This window comes from Zosterops lateralis (genome assembly GCF_965231275.1).
Source record: "Zosterops lateralis genome assembly, chromosome: 16".
Lineage (NCBI taxonomy): Eukaryota > Metazoa > Chordata > Aves > Passeriformes > Zosteropidae > Zosterops > Zosterops lateralis.
The window spans coordinates 470,124-490,969 of NC_139776.1; the positions used below are offsets into that span (position 1 = coordinate 470,124).

The 20,846-nt window shown below is 45.3% G+C and overlaps 1 protein-coding gene across 1 annotated transcript; it reads left to right on the plus strand.

The window, feature by feature from the left end:
• Nucleotides 1-591: 591 nt before the first annotated feature.
• CSE1L (chromosome segregation 1 like) lies at nt 592-19,727 on the plus strand. The gene is made up of 25 exons (XM_083873399.1): nt 592-687; nt 2,876-2,971; nt 3,472-3,614; nt 4,598-4,699; nt 5,105-5,250; nt 5,531-5,621; nt 5,887-5,994; nt 6,868-6,960; nt 8,146-8,313; nt 8,408-8,537; nt 9,213-9,278; nt 10,700-10,902; nt 11,222-11,306; nt 12,039-12,100; nt 12,627-12,763; nt 12,924-13,027; nt 13,613-13,710; nt 14,588-14,738; nt 15,213-15,421; nt 15,986-16,083; nt 16,294-16,379; nt 17,000-17,081; nt 17,492-17,638; nt 18,471-18,702; nt 19,216-19,727. The coding sequence occupies exons 2-25, from the start codon at nt 2,887-2,889 to the stop codon at nt 19,303-19,305; spliced, it is 2,916 nt and encodes a 971-aa protein (XP_083729525.1). The 5' UTR covers nt 592-687; nt 2,876-2,886; the 3' UTR covers nt 19,306-19,727.
• Nucleotides 19,728-20,846: the final 1,119 nt, after the last annotated feature.

The following is a 20,846-nucleotide window of genomic DNA, read 5'->3' on the forward strand; positions in this document are numbered from 1 at the left end:
CATGAAAAAAATACGATGTATAATAGTTATACTATTCCATGCTTTAATCAAGTGATAAATCAATAAAGTTTTACGAAGTGTTGCTGTTTCGCTGGGGAGGTTCCTTAAGGGGCTCAGAGGCTTCGGGGCCACTCGGGCTTCGCTAGGGGGGTCCCAGTTCCTGTTCTGTACCGCGGCAGGCTCCGTGCTCGGCCCTGGGGCCCGGGCCCGTTCCCGGGACAGCGCAGGGGCTCCGGCCGGGCCCCGCCGTCCCCGGCCCCGCTTCCCCCGCTGGTTCCGGGCCCCGTTTCCCCCGGCCTCGCCGCTCCTGTTGGTTCGGAGCCCCGCTTCCCCTGTTCGTTCCCGGGCTCCGGCCGGGCCCGGTTTGTCCCACCGGTTCCAGGCCCCGCCACTCCCGTCGGTTCCGGGGCGGGCCGAGGCCGCCGCGCTCCTGAGGCGCCGCGGGGCCCTGTGGGAAGGGCCCGGCCATTGGCCGCCGCTCATCGAACGCGGCGCGGATTGGCTGCCGGCGGCGCGCCCGGGGCCGACGCGACCGCTGATTGGCCGTGCCGGAGCGCGGTGTCCCCACCCCGCGCGATGCGGTCACGGAGCCGCCGCCGCGCCCTCGCCCGGCGGTTTGAATGTGAAGCGCAGCCGGAGCGCTCGGAGCCGCCGCCGCCGCCGCTGCCGCCGGGGGGGAGCCGCCAGGTGAGGCCGGGACGCGCCGCCCCGCTCGGCGATGAGGCCGGGGCGGCCCCGTGAACAGGCGGGCCCGGGACTGCCCGCGCGCCAACTCCGCGCTGCGCCGGGCGCTGGGCCCGCGGCGCGGCCACAGGCGCAGCGCACCATGCTGGGCCCTTCCGCCCGCCTCCCGCCGCCCGCCATTGGTCCGGGGCCGCCGGGCCTGCACAGCCCGTGCCCCTCATTGGCCGCGGCCGCTGCCAGTCCGGGCTGTCGAGCCGGGGGGGGGAGACCGAGTTAGTCTGAGGGTTGTGGGGCCGCTCGGGATCTCTCCCGGCCCGGCCCGGCCCCGCCGCCCCCTCACGGCCCGGCCCGGCCCGGCCCTGCCCCGCTCTGCAGGGCCCGCTGCGGGAGGCGTGGGCCGGCCCCCGACCCGACCCTTCCGCGGGTGAACGGCCTGGCGCGCCGGGGGAGGGCGCGGGGCCGGTCCCCGGCGGGGAGTCGCGGGTTGCCCGGGCGGCCCTGCCCCGAGACCCCCGGAGAGCCCCCGGTGAGGCCCCGGAGAGCCCCCGGTGAGGCCCCCGGCCGGCGCTGCCCCTTGGCGGGATCGGCGGGAGCGTCAGGGGATGGGTGCAGGGCCGATGCCAGCTCTGCCGGGCCGGGCCCGCTCTTGGGCAGGCGGGACCTGCCCCCGGACCCCCGGGGCGCTGCCAGGAGGGTTTTCCCATCCCAGCGGCGTCCCGAGCGTTTGGTCAGGGCCGGCCGAGGGAGCCCTGCCCGGCCCGGGGCACGGCGTGTTCTGCCCGGCTTGCGGTTTCTTCCCCGGGACCGGTCTGCAGTAATTGTTCTGGAGTCCCTGGTGTTCTGAGCCGGCTCTGTGGGTTTTCTGAGGCCTTTTCTGCAGGCAGATGCTGCAACACAACACAAAGCATCACATCACCCAGCTAAAGTACCACCAGTGCTTTTTGTACTGATAAACAAACATGAAGAGCCAGAGGAAGAGAAGGAAATAAGCACATGTAGGTAACAGGTCAAAATAAGTTGGTGGATGTGAGTTGGTGAACAAGACTACAGACAAATAAACCCCAAAAGAAAAGGGATAAGTGGGAGGTAGGACCCTTCAGGTAGATTTTTACTTCTTGCAAAGTGTGTTAGGATGTTATTTGCTTATTAACATGCATTTAATTCAAGAGGATACTGCTGCTGTCTTTTTAAATGATATAGATGCCATAGCTGACATAAAAGTTGTGTCATTAGAGCTCACTGTCTCTGCAAGCATGCTTGTACAAAACTGTGGTTATGGCACTGGGGATCAGCATGAAACAGCTCCAAAGCAGAACAGGTAAATGTCAGTTAATTTTACTAAATAGAGTCTCCAGAGGAAAAATGGAAACCTTTGCTTCCTCATAACCCTTGTAGGGAGTGAACTGTGCTGCTGGTGGTGGGGAGGATGGCAGGGCTGATGATGATGTGCAGAGGAACATCTCCATTAAAGCACATCTCACTGTCACAGTATTGATGTAATTTTCATCATTCCAAAGCAAGCTGTGAGACTTGTAAATGTGAGACTTTACATAGTAAATATGTAGCTGTGGTACAGATAAGAATGTGTGTGGCAGGATTACTGGAGTGGAGCAACGTGGACTTACTGCACAGAGTTATTCTGTAGAAGATACTGCATTTAAATTAGCTCCCACCATGGTCTGAACTGATTTGACAGGGAGGACAAACTGTCTGGCTTTGCACACTCTTTTGTCTCTTTTTTTAAAAAAAAAAAAATTCTTTTGAGATTTTGCTTTAATAAGGAGTATTTGATTTTTTGAAGAAGCTTTGCCTCTTCAACACACTTTGAATTGTTTTATTTACAATTATGTAGGGCAGGAGTGCTCAGCTGTTTCAGGCAGGAGCAGTTTCTGGGGCTGGCAGCAGAACAAAGGCAGAACCAAATCCCTGCTGTCCTGCCAGGGCAGGAGCTCATCCTTTGGCTGTTCCTGTTCCTGTCAGCCTTTTCTGAGTCTGGGGCCCATGCAGCAGGCACTGGCAGTTTCCTTGGGAAGGGGAGTGTTTGCTGTGCCTGGAGCCCCTGGCTGGGGCTGGCCTTGTGGGTATTGTCAGAAAGAGCTGATGTTGCTTCTCTGGGATCTGGTTTCACATGGGTGGCTTTAGGGTAGATTTTCTGATCTCTGCTTGTAACAAAACTACTTGTGGGTTTTAGGTTCTGCCAAAATGGAGCTCAGTGATGCCAATTTACAAACTTTAACTGAATATCTAAAGAAAACACTAGATCCAGATCCTGCTATAAGGCGTCCTGGTAAGTGATTCTTCATGATAGAGAACAAAAAAGTTCTGTTTCTTTTTGGGTTTTCTGTCTCTGTAGCAAACTTCAGTGGATATTTATACAGTAACATCTTTACAGAAGTTCTCAGTATCCTGTTAAAATGAAACCCCCGAAAAACTAATGAAAGATGGATATAAATATAAATATTTTTATCTGATTTTTGTAATTTTGTTTTTCTGCATTCTTGCTTTTTTTTTTTTTTTTTTTTTTTTTTTTTTTTTTTTTTTTTTTTTTTGCATTGTTGTTATTTAAACAGTAGTGCTGTTCACAACAAGCCAGGGTTTACTTCTCTTGGGTTATGGCTTTTCCAAGGTGAGGAGCTGCTGGTGACATTGAGGAGCTGTGATGGCTTTAGTCAGACACGTTCAGCTCTGGGAAGGGTTAGTGTGGGGATTTCAGACAGACACCTGAGGGATGGGGGGTTCCATCAGAGAGGAGCTCAGCTTTGCCAACTGCAGCCTGTTCTCTTTCAGCGGAGAAGTTCCTGGAGTCTGTGGAGGGCAGCCAGAACTATCCACTCTTGCTCCTGACACTGCTGGAGAAATCACAGGAGAATGTCATCAAAGTCTGTGCATCTGTAACATTCAAGAATTACATTAAAAGGAACTGGAGAATTGTAGGTATCCTAGTGAGGAGTTGTGCTAAGAAGTAATGATCCTTTGGAGGTGCAATAAGCAGATCCACGTCCCACCCAAGTCAGTGTAATCTGTGAACCTACTGAGGGACCCTTGATCCTCCCATCCAGATCTCAGTAAAGATATTGATCAGTCCTGGCCCAGAATTGGGCCCTGGGGAGCCCAGCAGTGACTGGGGGTGTAGATGAGCATTCCCTGAACTCTGGAAATTGCTGACTTTTGACTGAAGTGTATGGAAAGATGGTAAAGGGAGAAGGATTGTGGTACCATCAGGTTTAAGGTACTGAAGACTGAGTGTCTCTCTGGAGGTGCTTTTCTCTTTTAATTGCTGGGTGATTTCTGGGTCTCTGAACTTCAGTGCTGTCACCACAGATAATGTGACTGTCACTGCTGCCACTGGTTGGGACAAGCCCTCTCATTATTTTATTTATTTAGTAGCACTTCGCAAATTTCTACTACTTGACACTGAGTGGAGTTGGAGCTGATGGGTGTTTTGAACTATTTAGTAACTCTTTAAGTCACTGTTAGGGTTTTGACTGTGTAATCTGCACCGTCATGTTCAGTCTCTGGAAGGGATGGCTTGAGACAGCTCACACAAAATCAGTTTGTGGGGTTGGCAGAGGGGCTGTTTGGTGTGATGGGAGAGACGTGGTTAATGTGGGGATTTTACTGCCGTGTGCACCCACCCTCACTGCTGCTCAGTTACTGATCTGAAAAGTTACCCTTAGGGAAGGAGGAAATAATAAAATTTTACAGAAGCAGATTATTTCTTTCAGCATTTTTGAGATACTACTGTTCCAGATTCATTGAAGACAGTGTCTTTAACAGATCTGCTTCTTAGGTTCTTCGGCATTGTAATGGTTGCAAAAATCAGTATAAACAGTTGGTTTCTGAAATGCTGGTCATCTCTCATTGCCTAGAGAATGCTGATATACCCATAACTTAATTATTGTTTTCATTTTAGGTTGAGGATGAACCAAACAAAATCTGTGAATCGGACAGAATAGCCATTAAAGCCAACATAGTGCCCTTGATGCTTAGCAGCCCAGAACAAATTCAAAAGCAGGTAATGTGTCATTCCTGGTTTAGCCATGAAACTTTGGGAATATTCTAAGCATGTCTAGAGGTTGTGGTTATTGGCAGAGCTCAGTTCTCTTACCATTGAGCTCATCCTGATCCAGATAACTTTGGGGATATTGTTACAAGTATTTCTACCTACTTCAATTTTTTTAAAGATCATTTCTGTAAAATCTTGTAGCTAAGCTCTGACATTAGGCAGTTAAGCAGCAATTCTAGAAAGTGAGACTGTGTGAACTTAAGGTGAGATTTTTGTATTTGTGTGGAAAGCAGTAGATGTTTAACCCAGTGATTTTTGACTGGGACAAGAATCCTCCAGATTCTCTGAGATGTTTGCAGCATGTGGCACGAGTGCTGTGTCTGTTCCCCCGTGATGGTTCTGTTTCCTTTGCAGTTAAGTGATGCCATCAGTATCATTGGGAGGGAAGACTTCCCCCAGAAGTGGCCAGACCTGCTGACAGAGATGGTGAACCGTTTCCAGAGTGGGGATTTCCACGTCATCAACGGCGTCCTGCGCACCGCCCACTCCTTGTTCAAAAGGTACTGAGGGATTTCTGTGTGGACTGGCACAGTTCAGTGCCATGTTCCACTGCTGGGCTTCATTTTGGGCATTTACAAACCCTGTCCTTGTGACTTCTACATACACCTTATGGTTATCAAATTGTACACCCTGCATGGTTTTGAACCGTGTTGTTTAATTCTTGTTTTCTTGACAGTATTTGTTTAAAGGTTCAGCACAAGACAAAATTCTGTGTGAATTAATTTGGTAATGAATGTGAAGACTGTTCTGTTTTTCATGTGTTTCTCTCTCACTTGTCAGGTACCGCCATGAATTTAAGTCAAATGAATTATGGACAGAGATCAAACTTGTTCTTGATGCCTTTGCTTTACCCTTGACAAATCTCTTTAAGGTATTTATTGTCGAGTAATTTCTAAAACAAGTTTAATGTTCTGAATTGCTTGTTGCAGATACCTGTAAAATTAAAACTCAAGAATTGTTGTTTGAAACTGTTTAAGGGCTTCAGATTCAAGTAATGAAGTGAGACCTAACAAGATTGATAAGAGGATGAAAAATAACTGTATTTTCTGTTTTTTAAAAAAAAACATTCTGTGGCACGTTTCAATATTTTTTGTTGGTGTGGGTTTTGTACTTAACAATCTTGCATCTTTTTCCAGGCAACAATTGAACTTTGCAGCACACATGCAAATGATGCCAGTGCCCTGAAGGTTCTCTTTTCTTCCCTCATTCTAATTGCGAAGCTGTTCTACAGTTTAAATTTCCAGGTGAATCTCCTTGTTCTTGGGATAGTTTTGCTTTGTTCTGAAGAATCTATTACTGTAGAATTCATTTGAGGCAGCCTTTAATGCCATGCTCTGTGGCAAAGAGAAAAACCACTGGTGCATCTGCTGGAGTAAAAGCACAGTAAGAGAGGGTTATTTAAGACATTTTCTTGGCCCATGTAGACAAATTGAGGGGAGTCTGAGCTGGCCTTGCCCCAGGGAGGTGTTGTGTGAGGCCTCTGAGTGGGAGCTGGGAAAGGCAGCAGCCCAGTGCCTGAGTTTCTGTTCTCCTTTATAAATGTGTCTGCACTGGCAGGAGCTGGGGCTCACAGGTGAGAGCCTGTGTGTGTGTATGTGTAACTCTGGCACAGTAATTCTGGGGCACTGGGGATTGTCTGGGTTTGGAATCACATCTACATTCTGGACACGACTAAGTGTGCTCTATGGGAAATGGTGAAAAGTTCCCTTGCTGAGGTGAAGTTTATTTGTTGTCTCATCATGGATGTGGGTCTGTGAAGTGTGATTGTGCCTGGGTTCCTTGGGATGTTCTTCCACAGAGGGCAAAAGAACAAGCTGGAGTTAAAAACGGCTTGTGCTCTCTTGTTCTGAGAGTGAGAGGTGATAGGGCTCATTCATTATAAAAATGTGAGCTTTTAGAGTCTAAGCAACTAGTTTATCCAGTTGTACTCCAGGGCTCTGCCAGAAGCAGTTTTTGTTTGGGAGGAGGAAGAGGCACTGTTTCAATTTGAAGATAATTTTCCACAAGTTATTGTCCCTCAGTAGATGATAAGGTGAATGCACGACTTCCAGTGTAGGTATGTTATCTCAGCAGTACAGTCAGAAATTAAAATGTAGATTTATGCTTTTCCTTCACAGGATCTTCCTGAGTTTTTTGAAGATAACATGGAAACATGGATGACAAACTTTCATAGCCTTTTAACTTTAGATAATAAACTCTTGCAGACTGATGTAAGTACTGCATAAACCACCTGGTTTGCATCTGTAGGGGAGAGGGTGGACTGACAGTGTGGGTCTAATTCTGAGCAATGCAGTGTTTTTTTGTGGGGCAAACAAAGGAGTAGAATGACTGTCAGTAAATGGAGTTAGGAGAAGTTGCTCTGCTGTCTAAGGAATTTGAGGTTCAGTTCTTCAAGTTTTATGACAGTTAGAGGTATATCCAGCTGTGCACAGAAATCAGATTACCCACACTCATCACTGAGCTGATTCAAGAACAGCTGCTGAAGTAACCTGGCCATTGGCATCACAGGGCTCAGGATTGCTGCATCAGTTCTAAAAAACAGGGTATCTTAAAGGACTTGAAACAATTGAACATAGAGGGCAGGACATCTCTTAAGTACTCCAGAATTTGCTGTCCTGGTCTAGTTAGAGAATCAGTAATTTCACTGGTGAAAGCTGATACCAGGGCAGCAAAACTCCAGTTATTTTTGTGCAAGTTTTCTGCATTTGAAGTGCTGATGTCTTCTAGATACAGCACAGTAGTTTGCCACTTGATGGAGCCAAAACAACTATAAATTTCACATATTAAGTGTATGTTGAGCTGTAGTTACCCTGCAGCTCAAAGAAGCTTTGCTGCTCTTGTGTCTTGTGTCTGTGGGCTGCTCCCAGCACAGGCACTGGTGCAGCTGGACTGGGACAGGCAGTGAAGCTGAAAGGTGGAGGGGAGAGGGGCAGACAGAACTGGGGTGCTGTTTGGTTGTTGTTTTTAATTCCAGCTCAGTTTCCCAGTTCACATTGTGGTTCCACAAACATCTGTGTCCATCTGGGGAAGGGGAGGGAGCTTCTACAACTACTCCAGTTAAAAAATCATGATGTAGTGGCTTCTAAGCATGTTTTCAATACCTCCTGTTGCCTTTTTCATATTACGTTTGTAAATTAATTTTGTGTGAACAATTGTGTCTGTTTCCAAGTGCACAGTACCTTGATTTGAAATGTAGGTGTGGTATCTAACTTGAAGAGCAGTTTGGGTACAGATCAGCAAAGTACAGGAGCTCCAGGGACATGAGAGGGATTTCTTTCACCTGTTTAGGACATAGTAAAACAGTGATGTAAATATTTCACTAAAATGCATTAATACTTCTAATGTTTAAGGAGTGAAGTTTGGATGTTTAAATTCTTAGTTTTGTTTTATGTGAGGATGAAGAGGAAGCCGGATTGCTGGAGCTCTTGAAATCACAAATCTGTGATAATGCTGCTTTATACGCTCAAAAATACGACGAAGAATTCCAGCCCTACCTGCCACGTTTTGTTACAGCAATCTGGAATCTGTTGGTCACCACAGGCCAGGAAGTGAAGTATGACTTGGTGAGTTGCTAAAATCTGATCTTGTCAAGTTTAATAATAAATCAGAAATGGATCAGTCGTGCTAATGTTGTGTGTTCTGTTTGTGGTGCTGTAGCTGGTCAGTAACGCAATCCAGTTTCTGGCCTCGGTGTGTGAGAGACCACATTACAAGCATCTGTTTGAAGACCAGAATACATTGACAAGCATCTGTGAAAAAGTTATTGTTCCCAATATGGAATTCAGAGGTAACTTTTTGAGACGTAAATTTTGAGAAACACACCAAAAATGTAACTAATTATCGTGACGTGTTGCTTTGCAGGGCTAAGAATTGAGGATTCCCTCTTGTGTACCTTAGTGCTAGATTCAAACCCAAGTTTCTGCAGCAGATTGCTGTCCTGTGGGCTTTGTAGAATTGTATGAATATACCTAACTTTTCATGTTGAAATCCCAGTGGAGGAAGTCTAGGTCATGTGCCACCAATAAGTTTCTACAATTAAAGTGAGTATCTGAATAATTCAAGGAGCCTAAATAGGCAGGAATGTCAGGCCTAGCAAATTGTAGTGTTTAGTTCTCCAGGTTTTGGTGGCTCATATTGAGCCTGTATTTAAAATGCAGTGACAATATATTGCAGTGAAGCTTCTCTCTCTTAAGTCTATGACTCTGAAAGCCTCTTCAAACACACCTGGTGTTGAATATGTGTTAGAGGTTTTTCTTTGAATCAATACATCAGCCCATGTATGGTATGAAAGACTAATTTGTGGGACAGGAGCTAAACAAGATTAGTCTGTAAATTCTTGTTCATTAATATTAATGTTATAGAAAGGTCCTTGGGAAAAAATAGCCAGTTGGTAATGATACACCCTTTTACCATAAAAACCAGAGACTCCAGTACTTCAACTTCATGTATTTTATATTTTCAGCGGCTGATGAAGAAGCATTTGAAGATAATTCTGAAGAGTATATAAGAAGAGATTTGGAAGGATCTGGTAATCCACAGATTTATACTAAGAATACTTGGTCTTTAAATATACCTCTAAAGAGCTGAAGCAATTTACTGAAGCTTTTATAAGTTCATTTTGAAATTGAGAAGGTTTCCACACCCCACTCCCAGCTGGATTTTATCCAGTCTGTGACCAAGGCTGCTGTCACGACATGCTCGTCACAGTGTCCTGCTGGTTTGAGCCATGTTTTTATTGGGCTTTTGCCTTAATTGGATTGGTATGTCTTCTGCACTGCCCACATTCTCATTTCAGCAAACACAGCCTGTAAGTCAATCCTGAGCAGTAGCCAGTTGTGTATTTAGTTCCTGTGTGTGGAGTTTTAAATAACAGGGAGAGACTCCTGATGTTTAAACTGAAATTGTGCCTGGGGTTGCACAGGGGCTGTGCTCAGGCCAGCTGGCCAGCAGCCAGGTGGGACGTGGCCTGTGTTAGAGCTGCTGGGGGAGGCTGAGAGAGCCAGCCCTGCCTCTGTGTGACACCCTGGCCACAGCAGGGCACTGACACTTCTGCAGTGATGGCATTTCGTAATAGATCGAAGAAATGGCTGTATGCTTGCAGTGGAGGACAAAATTGGAGGAAACATTTTTGAGCTTTTTTCAAGAAAACATCATTCTTATCCAGGATTGGCTGCATTTTAGGTATTTGTGAAGTTTTTTACAAAAATGTCCTGTCAGGTGTGGTGGGCCAGCAGCTGGTTTGTGCTCCAGCCTGCTGCAGTCCAGTGGGGGAGAGAGGGGAGGGGTGAAAGTGAGAAGACTCATGGATAAAGAGTTTAAATGAAAGAAGAGTGAGGAAAAGGGAGAGAAGTTTCTGACTCAGCCCTGCCCACAGGCAGACTTCTGCCCAGCCTGACCCTGACCCATGGCTACTTCCCCCAGACCCCCTTCCCCCAGTTTTTATTTCTGAGCATGTCATACAGCGTGGCAGGTCCTGCTGGTCCCTTTGGGTGAGGTGCCCAGGTTGTCCCTCCCAGCTCCTGGCCTGCCCCAAGCTGGGAAGGCCAAGCAGGAGGAAGAGGAAGCCCTGACACAGGGACAGTGCCCTTCAGCCAAACCTGGGAATCCTCAGCAGCTTCAGTCATTGGTACCAAGCACCAAATGGGCCACTGGGGGGACAATGAGCTCCCCCCAGCCAGAGCCTCTACATTTGGTGCCTAAAGCCAGTGCCAGCCCCCTGTGCTGCTGCCCCTGCCCAGGGCAGCTGGCCCTTCTCCTGGCTGTACAGGCAGCCCAGCTGTGACAGGAAATAAAATTACAGCTGTTCTCACACAGCAGTGAGGAGGGTTGCAATAATTAACATGGGGTGTGGCTGGGACTTGAGAAGCTGTTACTGTTTTATGTTTGTGTTTATTAATATGAAAAGCTGGCTGCTTTCTTATATTCTAAGAATCTTTGGTTCTCATGCAGATATTGACACCAGGCGCAGAGCAGCTTGTGATCTGGTCAGAGGCTTGTGTAAATTTTTTGAAGGACCCGTGACAGGGATTTTTTCTGGATATGTCAATTCTATGCTGCAAGAATATGCAAAGAATCCATCTGTTAACTGGAAGCACAAAGATGCAGCTATTTACCTTGTAACCTCTTTGGCATCCAAAGCTCAAACACAGAAGGTAATTTTGCTGAAGGTTCTCAGTCTTTTCCTGAAGCAGGTGTGTCCTGCTGCCCAGCAGTTGTTGGTGATGTGTAACAGGAACCAGCCTGGTGGCATTTGGGAAAGTGCAAAATTTGTGTGTTTTCTGTGCTATTTAATGGCAAATATGGACTAATTTAGAACACTTCATTGAAAAATCTCCATCTAAAAATCCTGGTTTAAAAAGAGGTTGCATTTTCTGTAAGAGAGAACTAATAGTAATTTTGTAAAATAAGTAAGAAAACCAGCAGTTTGTATGTCAGCATATAGAAACAAGAGTTGTTTTTTGCTTCTTCCAGCATGGAATAACACAGGCCAATGAACTCGTTAATCTGACAGAATTCTTTGTGAATCACATTCAACCCGACTTAAAGTCTGCTACTGGTAAGTTAATGTTAATTTTAATATGATGTTTTTGTGATATATCATAACCTTGACAGCAACCATTGTTTGTGAGGTCTCAAGCACTCCTTTATCAGCACAATCTCTGAGACAGGCTGCTCTCACCTGGCACAGAGTGATTCATTTCTGTTTGGCCAGCAGTGCAGGAGCTGTTAAAGCACCTGCTCTCTGCAGGATCAGGGCATGGATACACGTGGTTGCTCTCAGCTACATCCTTAAACTTGTTGAATCAAAGTAATTTAATTTCTGTATTTGAGACCTTATGGTAAACTTCTATGCTTTACAAAACCCTGACAGGTTGTGGCCAGGTTGTGACCTGTACAGCCCTTTTTGATGAGGTTGTGGATGTCTAGATTTAAACCACAATGTTTATTTTGTACTTCAACAATTATCTCACTGTATCTGAAGCATAATGGGTTGTCTCGAAATGTGTAGCTGAAGGCTGCTAAAATTGAAACCAGAATCTGAAATGTCACCTGAGCTGGACTGTACTTTTAATGGTACTGGGATGTGATTTGTACCTAAAACTGATATTCTAACAGGGCCCATACCAAAGTGCAGGAACTAAGAAATGTAGAAAAACATTGTCTGTATTATCTTCTACTGGGGAAAATTATTACTTAGTGTCAAGTGTCACCTGTATATATAGTACATGTTCAGTAATCACATTTGTATGAGAAGTATCAACGAAGTTTGCATATTTTTCTATTTCAGTGAATGAATTCCCTGTGCTAAAAGCAGATGGTATCAAGTATATCATGATTTTTAGAAACCAAGTAAGTTTTTCTTTTACTCTTATGAGAAAACATATTGTAGGTTGTTACTTTATACTTGCCAAGCCTAATTTATGGCACTTGGCCATATGCTAACTCAACAGGTGTTTGATACTCATATACAACACTTGATGCTGAATTTTCAGTTAAGAAAGTAAATGATATTGTTATAAATATCCAATTAACATGTAGTCTATATGCTGTCTGTCCATATGCTGTGGGAACACTGAATATCTTAGCTGCTTAATTCTGTGACACACTCAGATGTTTCCAAGTCAGTGTCAGTCCAAATACCCTTGATTGCTTGTATCATTGCAGTCATTGTTACAGTACAGCAGTTTTGTCTTTTACCTTTTCTGATTGTGAGGTGGGGTGAGAAAATATGTTACCTTTATTCCTTTCTTGAGGAGCCTCCCCAGATCCCTCCCTGTGCCAAGCCCTTCCTGTCCCTGATGAGCTTCCTTGTGCTCTAGGGCTGAACCATCTGTATTTTTGAATGTACTTCTGATTTGTTGCTATACTCTTGTAGGTACCAAAAGAGCAACTGCTGGTGTCTATTCCTCTCCTAATCAATCATCTCCAAGCAGAGAGTATTGTGGTCCATACCTATGCAGCCCATGCTCTGGAAAGACTGTTTACCATGAGGGGGACAAATAATGCTACCCTGTAAGTGTTCAAGCAGAAATAAATCCATTGCTACATAGAGTTTGTGTATTAAGGGTGAGAAATACCTGTAGGGGATCCTTTGTGTCATGTATTATGGTATTGTATAAGGCTTGACGTTTGTGACTGCTGCATCATTAAAGAGCTGTGTTTCACTTAACAGCATTACAGCTGCAGAAATGGCCCCCTATGTGGAAGTGCTGTTAACAAACCTTTTCAAAGCTCTGACACTTCCTGGCTCATCTGAAAACGAATACATTATGAAAGGTAAATGCCTAATGAGTCCTGCAATGTAAGAATAACTTGGTTAACCTGAGGTAAAGACTTACAGTTACGGGTTCCTGATATTTCTATTTACAAAACCTATTTTATGCAAATGTGTTGCTGCAGTTACTTGTCAGGTTGTATCAAGTCATCTTTGACTAAACTTATGGTACCAAAGAGAAAACACTGAACATGATGGTACTGTGGGAGATGATTTCTCACATGGCAGTCCTGCAGTCAGGACAGTGTCAGGGGCAGATCTGAGCAGCCTGGCCCTGGGGAGGAGATGTGCTCGTGGCTGGTGAGAGGAGGGATCTGATCATGGCTGAGATCTGAGGCTTGCCCAGGACAGGGGATGGCTTTTGTAAAGTTGTTTAATCTCCTGTGCTCATCTGTAGAAGGGGAAAGCTTTGTTTTATGCTTTGTCATGATTATAGGCTGAATGTTCTTGCAGCAGGTGCTCTTTCATTCTGTACCTAATTTCTTGGGATCCTATTTTGATCCTTAAAAGGTAAAGGATTTGGGCATATGTTGAGTGGCAGAAGTGTATTTTGTCTTCAGAAGCTGAAATTTTCCATTTATTTGCAGCCATCATGAGGAGTTTTTCTCTGCTACAGGAGTCCATAATTCCATACATCCCTTCTGTCATCACACAGCTCACACAGAAACTGCTGGCTGTCAGCAAGGTAAAGAAACAGAGAAAAGGATCACCTTTTACCTTTGAGAGCAGTCCTGCAGAGGACTTAGGTGTGCCTTGTTGGTGGTGTTCTCTTAGAATAGTCTCAATAGTTCAATGTTTTCTGACACAACCAATTTGAAACACCATTCTAATGAGGTGCTGCCTTCCTTTTAGAACATACTCTCAGATCATTCTCCCTGCTCTCAGCTGGAATTTAGAAGCAGCCTATGAACTCTTGCTGTGATGATAGTTTATTGTAGTATAATGTTTGCTTGTGCAAAGGCACCAGTACAATAATCTGGTTTTATCACAACTCCTGTATTCTTTGCCCGTGAAACTTCTAAAGCTAATAATAATATTTTGGAATAAATATTGAATATGTGGGATTGAATTAAATAAATTATCCTTCTGTTCTTGGTGAGTAAATTTATCTTAGTTTTTTATTTAGACTTGCCAAATTCTTAGCCATTGACAACAGGGAATGATTCAGAGTACCTTCATCAACTGACCAGGAAACTACTTCTCTGTACAGTTTAAACTCACCTGCAGCTTATAAGGAGTGTTCAGTAGAGAATTGACTGGACACTTCAAAGATGGAAAAATAATTTTCTTCTAGTTTTTGTTCTGTGATATTTTAACTGTTTGTTAGTTTGTATAGAGCTTCTGAAAAACACTTGCTACAAAAAACCCCTCCCCTTTATGCTTTAGAGATCTTTATGTTTACTTTTATCTGTGGAATTAATTTTGTGAACATGTTAATACATAATTTACAAGTTTCCCTAGTCCAAAATGCCACTTCAGTCTTCAGTTAAAAATACATTTAACAGATTAAGTGACTTATCTGCAAGTTTGGGTTGATTTCTCTGTTTGTAACTTGTTTGCAGAATCCCAGCAAACCCCACTTTAACCATTACATGTTTGAGTCCATCTGCCTGTCCATCCGGATAACGTGCAAGGCCAACCCCGAGGCCGTGGGCAGCTTTGAGGAGGCTTTGTTCATGGTGTTCACAGAGATCCTGCAGAACGATGTGCAAGGTGGGGACAGCAGAGCCTGTGCTCTCCCTGGGGCTGCCTGCTGGGATTTACCTTGTGGCAGCTTTTTGTAGCACGGGAAATTCAAGGGGAGAAACAACATTTTCACAGTGTGAAAGGGTTTAGATTGTTCCATAGGGTACATCAGTACCATTCAGTTATCTTAAATGGCATTTTTAAAATATCTAGTAATCACTATTCCAAAGCCTCTTAATATTATTCCTAATCCTATTGCCTTGTTTCTATTTTTTATGTTCTGAACCATTAACGGGTGGAGGAAATAGAAATGTATATATGCAATGCTTGCTAATTTTTGGAATAATTACATTTGGGAAGATATGTTTCTTCAGAGATTTATTTATTGAAACCTTTGTGATAATATAATGAAATTGTGGTTCAATCCACAGATATGTGATTTCTGGGAACTGACAGTGCCCATGTTGTCTGACTCTGTAAATGTCATAATTTCTCTTCCAGAGTTCATTCCCTACGTGTTCCAAGTGATGTCCCTACTTCTAGAAATGCATAAAAATGAAATCCCAACATCCTACATGGCCCTGTTTCCCCACCTGCTGCAGCCAGTCCTGTGGGAAAGGACAGGGAACATCCCCCCTCTGGTGAGGCTGCTGCAGGCTTACCTGGAGCGCGGCGCCAGCACCATCGCCAGCGCCGCCGCCGACAAGATCGTGAGTTGGGGCACCCCTAGATTGGGGGTCTGGGCTGGCAGACTGGGACAGCTACAGCAAACACCTGTGCAGGGATGGGACTGGGACAGCTACAGCAAACACCTGTGCAGGGTTGGGACTGGGACAGCTACAGCAAACAGCTGCACTTGGGCAGGGTTGGGTGCTCACATACAAACTAATGCTCTGAATGCAGCTTTTTGGCTGCTTTTCCATTACGTGGATAAGGTGGATTCGAGGCTCTTCACGCTTTTGCCAACTGAGATGAAAAATTCCTGCTCTTAGTTCTTGCAAGCAGATAAGTCTCCACAGTTTTCCTGTCCTGTTTGCCTCATGTTAAACACATGGATAATGAGAACTCTCAGGTTTTCGTCAAAGCAGTCTTGAGAAGAGTGAGTGAGAAGCTAAAATGTGTCTTCCTTGACCTGAACCACAAAAAATGGAATCCTGGCTTAGGTTATGAAGGTTTTTGCCTTGGCTTTATGCCTTAAATTGTCATGGTCAGTTTTCTGGTGAGTCACAGATGAAGAATTGTTGTCTAGGGTTTTATATCTGCTTTTCTTGCAGCCTGGATTGTTAGGTGTGTTCCAGAAGTTGATTGCCTCTAAAGCTAATGATCATCAAGGGTTCTACCTTCTCAACAGTATCATCGAGCACATGCCTCCGTGAGTATGAGCTGAAATTACAGTTAAAGCTGACTTCTGTAATTCTTTTAATTATGAAGTGTATAAACATGCCAAATGTTAATTTTTTAACAACTGAAAACATCACATTTTTCAGTCAAATAGATTTGAACAATTCTATACGTGTTTTCTGTGAAGTGGCATCAGTAAAATCCTGGTGTGAATTGAATAACTATCCTTTTAAATTTCCAGTGAATCAGTTGACCAGTACAGGAAACAGATCTTCATTCTGCTATTCCAAAGACTTCAAAATTCCAAAACAACAAAATTTATCAAAAGTAAGTTCCTTGCTCTGTGGAAAGCTCTGGTGGCAGTTCAGAGGTGCAGCTGCACAGAACAAGTGTCCTGTTGTGCCCCCTGGATGGAGGGATAGTGGTGACAATCACTGCACAGATTGTGGAGTGTCCATTACTCAACCCTGTAAAATCTGGTTAATGGCACCTGATAGGAACAAGAATTATAGAGCTGCTTATAATGGTCTTCCACAAAGAAAGTTGGTGTTTTAATACACTGCACCTGTGCAAAGGGGCTCATACCTTAGTCTGCATTGTGTGAAGGTTTCTGCTAAAAGTAGAGTTTTTGGAAGAGTTTTTGGTTCTTGATCTGAAAAAAAAAATGCAAATGGCTTTTCTAATGCCTTTTAATTACTGCTATAAGGGGAAAGGAATGACTCTTGTCTTGTTGTACCACCTTGTTTTTGTGTTGTGGTATGTGAAAAGATGAGTTTTTAGGCAAATTCCAAGGCAGCAAGTTCATGTATTTCACTTAAACTGAACATGTATAAAGACTGCCATTTCTATCCCCGTGAAAAACTTGCTGGAATGTATTTTGCTGCTGACTCTAAAGCTATTCTTTTGTTCTCATGTTGAGTCTTACTTGGACTTTTTTCTTGTTCCAGGTTTCCTTGTCTTCATTAACTTGTATTGTGTAAGATATGGGGCTTTAGCTCTGCAAGAAATATTTGACAGCATACAGCCAAAGTGAGTATGTTTTGTTTGTCTGGGTTATTGCTGTGTTATTTTTATCTTTTGAAGTAAGACAGAGTTGTGTGTTTAGCAAGACTGTCAGACTGCATTTATCACTAATTTGACTCACCAAATGTTTCTCCTAATGTGGTTCATTGATTTGTCTAGAAAGTCTTATTTTTGTGAACTTCTGACCACAGTTCCTCACTGATAGTGAGAAGATTATAAAAAGGAAAGATTGATGTTTTTAGTTGTTATCCTTTGTGAAAAGTTTGTATGTGCAAATGTCTATTGGAACAGGGCAGCATCTTAACAAATGATCTGGTTGTCTCTGTTTCCTAGTGATTTGTATTGTTTCTGCCTCTCTTTTGTCACCACAAGGCTGAAAAAGCTTTCTAACACTTTTTCTCTCAATGCCACCACAGGATGTTTGGAATGGTGTTGGAGAAAATTATAATTCCTGAAATCCAGAAAGTGTCTGGACAAGTTGAAAAGAAAATCTGTGCTGTTGGCATTACAAAAATATTAACAGAATGTCCTCCCATGATGGACACTGAGTACACCAAGCTGTGGTAGGTACCACACTCCTGCAGGTGAGGCTGTGGGTTAGTGAAATGTGAGCTCAGACCCAAACACATCATTGAAGGAAACTCCTGTGTGATCTCCTCAGCCTCACAAAGCTGGTTTAGGCCTCTCATACTGCTTCTGCTTCTCCACAAATGAAACTGTATTTTCACAGAGGATGGCAGATCTGGTTTGAGATGTTTTTGGTGGAGACAGCACAGATTTGGGTAGCTGGAACTGCATTTAGGGCAATACACTGCTCTCCTCCAGCTTGTATTCTGTCTGAAATAGGCCCAGTTTTGACTTAGATCTGGTTAGGAGACCTGAGCATATTCATAACCTGACAGAAACTGTAATATCTCAGCTTGAGAGTGGAATTTTGGGGAAAGCTACCAGGGAGGTTTGATTGTCAAGCAGTCCAGCAGTCTGGCATCCCAGGTGGTTTGAATTTGATGACAATCACTGGATCCCAGACTAGATCCCCAAACTAGAACCTTTTTTTAAAATGTACCTAGAGCAAAGCTGTGCTCTGGAAAATCATTACACACTTTTTAGGTGTGTTTCATGACAATTTCACCTGATAATGCATTCATTGCTCATGCTGTTGGTAGGAGTACCCAGATTATGGGTAATATAAAATATTAAAATATTTTAAAATATTCAGACCCACAATTCTTCTGGCCCAGCATACCTTGGGGACTTACAATTTCAGTAGCCAAGCAAGTACCTGCAAAGGCTAAATTATCAGGGGTTCCAAATAATTTGAGCATCCTTGTACAGCACACCCTGTCCTCACATATTTCAAGCACTCCATTTTTTCCCTCCCCTGTTTGCTGCCAGGATTCCCTTGCTGCAGGCCCTGATTGGGCTCTTTGAGCTGCCTGAGGACGACACGATCCCTGATGAGGAGCACTTCATTGACATCGAGGACACCCCGGGCTACCAGACTGCGTTCTCCCAGCTGGCCTTTGCTGGGAAGAAGGAACACGATCCCGTGGGGCAAATGGTGAACAATCCCAGGATCCACCTGGCACAGTCTCTGCACAAACTGTCCACGGCCTGCCCAGGCAGGGTAGGTGACCTGAGCACTCCCTGCTGAGGCTGCGTCCTGCAGAGGGAAATGCCTTTGTGGGGATGGGTCCCTTGGCTGAGGTTTGATCATCAGCAGAATGAAGTAGGTCATAAATAGAATGCAGGATCATGGTGTGTGTTGTTCTTTATTGGAATAGAGCTTTTGTAAGGTTTTTCCTTAGGAGCCTTAGAAGGGCCTTATTTTCACAGCACTTAATTGTGCAGTAAGCTTAAATATGACATTTTTAAAAGGAATATTTAGACACTTGAAGGTCTATAAGTAATATAGAGTTCAGTTGGTTGCATGTACTTGGGGAATTCAGGCAGCTCACACAGAACTGGACAAGGTGAGTGTACAGTGAACTCTTTCAGCCCACAGCTTTGGTAAGTAAAGATTTCCTGAGAGAGAGATCAGCTGCCTTCCCTGGGGATAACTCTGCTCTGTGTGTGGCTTTGTGATGGCAGGAGGGGCTCCTGTGTCTCCCCTGACCCCTGTGCCCGTCTGTGCCCGCAGGTCCTGTCCATGCTGAGCACCAGCCTGAACGCAGAGGCTCTGCAGTATCTCCAGGGATACCTCCAGGCTGCCAGTGTCAGCCTGCTCTGAGCTCCACACACTCCACCACATCAGAGCCTGGTTTGTTATGGCAGAAGGCTGACACTGACTTTTTTATAGCAGAGCTCAGACAAAGTGAAAAAGCTGCTTGAAATTGTATTGCAGATTCCATCGTGTACAAGATAAGCGTGGCTTTGAGCTGAACCCGAGGGGTTTGGTGGTTTGTGTGCTCATAGATAAAGGTGGCTAACTTCCATTCCCAGTTTAATTTCCAAGGGAATAGTCATAGCAGTTTGTTATGGATCGATTTGAAATCTGCACCTGCAGTGTTTGGATCAGACTTGGGAACGTGTGGAGAGCACCGGCTGTAGAAACTCACTTCAGTCACTAAAATTCCTTTTCATTTTAATGTTGTCCTTTGTATTTCTTTTGTCTTTCCTTAAACTTTATCTAAATTGTGAATAAATAAGAAGTACTTGTTTAAAATGCCTGTCACTGTGCATTTACTGTTTGAGAAGAATATAGTTATTTTAAAAAACAATGTTTTACACTTAGGATAGAATATGGAATAGTGGGGCTGTGAGGGTTTTTCTTTGTGTAACAGTTGAGGTTCATTGTAGGATCATGCAGAGCAAATGTAAAACTCTGGGAGAGGAGCAGAGCAGAGCTGAGCTGTTGTCACTCCTGGCACACACCAAGAGGCACCTCCCTCCTGGGCAGGTCCTGTCAGAACCTGCACTGGGGCAGGATCAGCTCAGGGGGGGTTTTCCTGCTCTGTGGGAACTGGAGCATGATCTGGGAGTCAGCTCTAACTCACTGTTCTCCCTGTCTCCTCATAAAAAACGAGCTGATGAGGTTTGGTGGCCTGGAGTTCCTGGGGTGAGCTCCTGCTGGGGCTGCAGTGTGTGCTCAGGGGGAGCTGGGCTTTGAGCACAGCCCGAGTTCCTGTGTGCGGGGCGGCTGTGAGGGCCCTGCTGCCACCTGTGCCCGTTCCTGCCAGCTGTGGGTGTGCTCCTGCCAGCTGTGAGTGTGTTTCTGCCAGCTGTGCCCATTCCTGCCAGCTGTGCCCGTTCCTGCCAGCTGTGAGTGTGTTCCTGCCAGCTGTGGGGGTGTTCCTGCCAGCTGTGTGCAGCTGTGCCCGTTCCTGCCAGCTGTGGGTGCCCGTTCCTGCCAGCTGTGAGGCTGTTCCTGCCAGCTGTGAGTGTGTCCCTGCCAGCTGTGGGTGTGCTCCTGCCAGCTGTGCCCGTTCCTCCAGCTGTGTGCAGCTGTGCACTCCAGCGCTGCCGGCCTGTGCTGGGCCGTGTCTGTCCAAAGGCTCCTGCAGGTCGGGGATTACCGGGGCCGCCTGTGGGTCTTTGTAGAGCCGGAACCCCTTTTCCTTCCCAGCCGCGTTTTGAGGTGTGACATTTCTCTCTGTCAAACGCGTTGGCGACACCCGCGTTCCTCCCGGCCCGGCAACGGCTGCGCCCGCTCGTCTCCCGTTTGTTTTCCCGGAGGGCACAGAGGCGAGGAGAAAACGCGTATTTTGTGTTTAGTACGGCGGTTTGGGAGCGGGAAAGGCCGTCAGGGCTCCGGGAGGGGCGGGGCCGGGG

Excerpts from the sequence above, each read along its gene's own strand:
- CSE1L (XM_083873399.1), top strand. The coding sequence starts at position 2,887 with ATGGAGCTCAGTGATGCCAATTTACAAACTTTAACTGAATATCTAAAG. Across the intron at positions 2,972-3,471 it reads TCCTGCTATAAGGCGTCCTG|CGGAGAAGTTCCTGGAGTCT; the intron begins GTAAGTGATTCT and ends GTTCTCTTTCAG. Across the intron at positions 11,307-12,038 it reads CGACTTAAAGTCTGCTACTG|TGAATGAATTCCCTGTGCTA; the intron begins GTAAGTTAATGT and ends TTTCTATTTCAG.